Source organism: Protopterus annectens, chromosome 12.part0 (genome assembly GCF_019279795.1).
Source record: "Protopterus annectens isolate FY-2018-M chromosome 12.part0, PAN1.0, whole genome shotgun sequence".
NCBI classification, from domain to species: Eukaryota; Metazoa; Chordata; order Ceratodontiformes; family Protopteridae; genus Protopterus; species Protopterus annectens.
In genome coordinates this window covers 1,012,884,351-1,012,889,084 of record NC_056746.1, presented here as the reverse complement: position 1 = coordinate 1,012,889,084, position 4,734 = coordinate 1,012,884,351, and the positions used below count along the sequence as shown (strand labels likewise).

The window sequence follows — 4,734 nt, the reverse complement described above, 5'->3', positions numbered from 1 at the left end:
AGAAAAATGAGTCATTTAACTGTTCCATCCACTGAACATGTTCAAACCTCCCCATCAATATTTCCTGCAATGGACACAAAGGGAAAACAAGGCAAACCTTTCTTCAGAAAGTTCCTTGATGATTCTACCCATTTTCTCCTAGAGTTTGCCCTTGCCTACTAGCTATGGCTAGTCTACAGGAGCTCCATCAGTTAATACAGGCTGGGTACTAGAGGGTTGTAAATGACAGTGCAGCAGTGTCACACAACGTGGCAGGAGACCCCCCCCCCCAAGACTTGAGTATAATGTGCAAGCAAGATGACATCGTCGGCACCCACCTTGGTATGGTCACTTAACTGCCCTTCCCAGTGTGGTCTCTCTCCTTTAACTGCTTAGCCTGCTCTACTGCAGACTGATCCAGTTTTGAATAATACCTGCCAGCCACTGCAAGCAGAAACTCAAAGGCACCCTCTAATAAGGTGAGGATCTAAACAGATTTCCAAAAAGTACTCCCAAAACAAATACACTCCTACTAAGCAAACTGAAGCCCAAAACACATGAGGTAGGATCAATGAAGACCTCAGGCAGACTGCCCAAACCAAACTGTAACCAAGTATTTTAGTTTGATGTAGTTAAACTGCAACAAAGGAATTCAACAGCAGTCATGCTTACAGTATTAAATGTGCACTGTCATATTAACTTTTACCAAGGCAAAAAAAATGTTGGATGTTTACAGTGTATAAAGAAAGGGGAAAAAAAAAAACACATCATTTATTTAATTACAGTTGGGACTGTATCACCACCTTAACCAGAATTACATCCAACATATTTCCTGGAAACAAGACACATGGAAGCTACAGTCAAAAATAGTTAACGCCCAAATTTAATTTAAATAACCAATACTCTGAATACAACTGTACTGCCATTTTATATAAAGGTGAACCGATTGCCCAACATAAACCAGTAGTGTTTCATCAGCCTGTTATACACAGTCTTGTTCACAGGCTCTGTTCCATATGATCGGCAACTCCCACGCCCAGAGGAAAAAGTCTGTCACAGCCCTCCAGCAGAACATCTTTATCTTTAAACAAATCTGGAAACAAAGAAACATAAAAGTTAATGAAACTGTACAACACTCCACTGCATTCTCACTTAAACAGCATACATCTTTACAGTTTCTTACCAATAAATAAGAACACAGTGTGACATACTCACCGATAAACATATACCTGGCACATCAGCTAATCTGTAAGCAGACCCGTACTTTGTGGGCCAACAACCAGGACACCCTTCAACTGATTTGTTTGTCTTAAGCTCCTGTAACAATGCATGCTGGGATGTCAGAGGTCAACCAAGGAAAGCAGATGCAGACCCTGCACCAATAATTTAGGCCACAATCACTGAAGAAACATACTCCCTTTATCAAGGCAATAATGAAGAAGCCTACAATGTATAACAAAAAACTGAATATAAACCTGAACAATGGTAAAGAAACGGTCTAGACACTAGGGTACAGAATAGGATGGCCCCTCACAAACCATTAGTAATAAGAGTACTTAAATGTTACTCTAGTACAGATGACTGTCCTCAGTGGAGCCACCAGTGGAAAGACACCAATAAGGGCTGAAGAAAAACTGAAACTAGAACCTCTAGAGTTGTTTTAGCAGCTTTGAAGCCACATACGATATTGGCTTGGTTATGTTCCAACAAAATGGATGCTGATGGGGCTAAATTTTCACCCCAGCCTTGAAGTAGTACTTTCTTCCATATCCTGTTTTTTTTTTCACTTGGGTTTTTAACATTCTAAAACGGAAAACTTCCAATAAATAGGGTACTCATGAACTGGGTCAAACCTTGCCAACTGCAGCCAGGTCTGGTAATCAGACCTGTTCCTGCTGCCCTACCTGAACAATCAACACTGATACGGGTCAAATGAATAGTCTGGTAAGCTTCAGAACTTAGTTTTACCACCTAGAGTCAAGTAGCTTAACATTCCCAGTAAGAAAAAGGGAGGACAGGAAGACTTTGCAAGGCTGTGTTTCCACAAAGACGGGGTTTCTGAAGGCCATTTCACCTCTCTGAGACGCAACTGAAACATGAGGAGGTTAAGGGGAAGGAATCAGCAAGTCCAGGGAGGGAGACTCTTCCAGTGAAGTCTAAATGCTTCCTATTGGATTTTGACCCCCCCCCCCCCCCACCTTGGAAGTTGAGAATCGAAGGAGAAGGAAGACTGGAGGCTGGACATAACTGGAACATCCTGCCAAAATCCCTACCCTCACCAGGCTGACTGTCAAGACAGCAAGGCATTCATCATTTTTCAAAGGAGGGAGAAAGAGGGACAAATTAAGGTTTCATAGAAAAGTAAGCACAGTTGTGAACACTCCTGATACTCAGCCGTTTTGTACTGAGAATGCAAAGTTGCACAGAAGAAATCTGACATCTTTTCAAAACAAAGTCAAACAGAAATTCTCTCATGATGCTTCCATGAAAAAGCTGGGGAAGTGCTAGAGGATCCACAGACGTCCCATGGAGCATTTCCAGAAATACTACTCTGAGCAGGAAATGTTCATCTACGTTACCCTAAATCCAGAACATTCTGACAGACTTCCTGACTGGGAGCAGCAGGCATCAATTCTTATAAGTCAGCATAAGAAATTCAGACAGACCAGCTAAGATTAAGCAAGTCACCTAGACATTCCAAGAAAACATGGACTACAAAGCATCTGCTGCATTTGAATGTACTTAAGTATACTAGCATTATATTGATTAAGCTCTTCAGTTTTACATCTGAACACATGCAAAGCATCAGAAATGCTTTTGCAACTGACATTTTTAAGTGCTGAAATTTGTTTACTTGCTGAAGCAGTCCCCAGAAATTTACGTACAGAAACAAAGCAGCAGTCTGCCATTAAATCCACTATGGCAGTGTATAACATCTACCTCAATATAATGTAGTAAATTACCTTCTGAAAGAGAGGGATGGAAAAAACAAGTGCAGCTTTAAGAGCTCTAGTGTGTATTACAGTTCAGACTGGCCCTTTGCACCTTTAGCACAGTTTAAAGTAAATGCAGATGGCCATACCTCTGGCCATTCTGAATATCAGGTGCTACACTGTCTAGGCAGAAAATGGTAGCAAATTAGATGTGCACATAAATAAAATAAACCCACAATGATTTGTCTTTCCTACATAAAATATCCTATAAATAATATAAACTTGGGCTTGGACCACCCAAACACAACTGTGCTATATCGAGTTACCATCACTTTAAATGATGCTTAAAAATATTGCTTCCAGTTTACCAGTCTCCCATCACCACAACTTTGATTTGAAGAGACCTGAGACTATAGTAAACATGGCAAAGAAAGAAATAGTAAAAGGTGTCCATAAATCTTTCTATCTGCTCCCAGAACAGTTTTACACCCTTGTGCAAACTTTATTACGGATATCTAATATTTTTATGATTACCTTTTTTAAAAAAACAAAAACAAACTCATGTTTTCTTCTGAGCAGAGCTGCACTGTGCGCTAGCAACCTGGCTCTGACAGGTCCTCATCTGTAGCAGGTTTGGGTAAGGATAAGAAATAGGCCTCTTTCCTAGTGAAAAAAAAAAAAAAAGTCGTAAGTTCAGAAATTAAGAGTATCCACAATCATTTCCATTAGTATAAAAATCCCACAAACAGATCAATAAACCTTTAGTCATTCTCTATAGAGAAGATGAGTCACGGAGGCAACAAGCCAATTTATGACACATTTTAATATTCTTAGCTATGAGAAGGTTTTAAAACCTATCAAGATGACTCAAGCTGTCTGTACATATAAACATCACAGTTGTGTGCATAAACTGATTATTCATTTCACTGAGGCCACAGAGATCCTACTAAAGGACCCAAGCACTAAACAACGCAGAAATAATTATTTACATTTGTTTACCAGGAAATTCCAACTGGACACAGGTCCTTCTTCAGTGGAGGCCCAGGGCAAAAAGCTCCACACAACAATAAATGAGCAGCAGAGTACATTAAAAGCAATTAAATATGCACGCAATAGCAAATAATACGTACTGCAGTAAACATTAGCTATACATAAAATATGAAACATAGTAATGAACAGATATACCAATATCTAGCTAGAGGCTAGGAATAAAGGTAGGATGTATATACATATAGTACTAAGCTCAAACTGACACTATTCTAAACTCATATACCTAAATTTATATACAAATATTGCACTAACCTCAAGCAGATATAAAGTGGAAGCTCCACACAAAGGTAGAACAAGCTAGAAAGGCTAATGGGATGGAAGGGGAAGACAGAGGAGTAAGAGAGGAGACTGACAGAGTAATATACTTAGTAGTGAGAGGAAGCTAGGTGTAAGCCAGCTGGATATGCATTTGGAGTTGAGATGAAGTGAGGTAGTGAAGCATGTTATAACAGGTCTGAGAGATTGAGTGAGGTGGGAAGGGGAGGGTAAAGGGTGAGCCAGTGCCTACAGAGGAAGGAATACAATGATCATACGGTGTGAGGCACAGTGGCTGGGGGGGGGGGGGGAGTGGAGGTAAAAGGAGGTTTACTAGCTGGGATTGGTGCATGGGCATAACCAGAGACTTTTTGAAGTGAGTTTTTAGTGCAGTCTTAGAAGTGATTGCAAGAAGGTAGTGTGGTTATGGGGGGGATTGTTCCATACACTGGATATGATGCAAGAGAATAACACGTCTCCCGTTGAGTTCCTGGGTTTGGTCACTAGAAGTAGATTT

At 40.3% G+C, this 4,734-nt stretch overlaps 1 protein-coding gene across 2 annotated transcripts in view; it reads right to left on the bottom strand.

Annotated features, from left to right (window-relative positions):
• Positions 1–717: 717 nt before the first annotated feature.
• ZNF217 (zinc finger protein 217) overlaps positions 718–4,734 on the bottom strand; it is an 83,981-nt gene continuing 79,964 nt past the window's right edge. For both annotated transcript variants that reach the window (XM_044090032.1, XM_044090033.1), the window contains exons 4-5: positions 3,447–3,575; positions 718–1,072 (exon numbers count right to left, since the gene is read on the bottom strand). In XM_044090032.1, the coding sequence (XP_043945967.1) occupies positions 3,472–3,575 (104 nt within the window). In that variant the 3' untranslated portion in view covers positions 718–1,072; positions 3,447–3,471. The remainder of the gene's footprint in view (positions 1,073–3,446; positions 3,576–4,734) is intronic.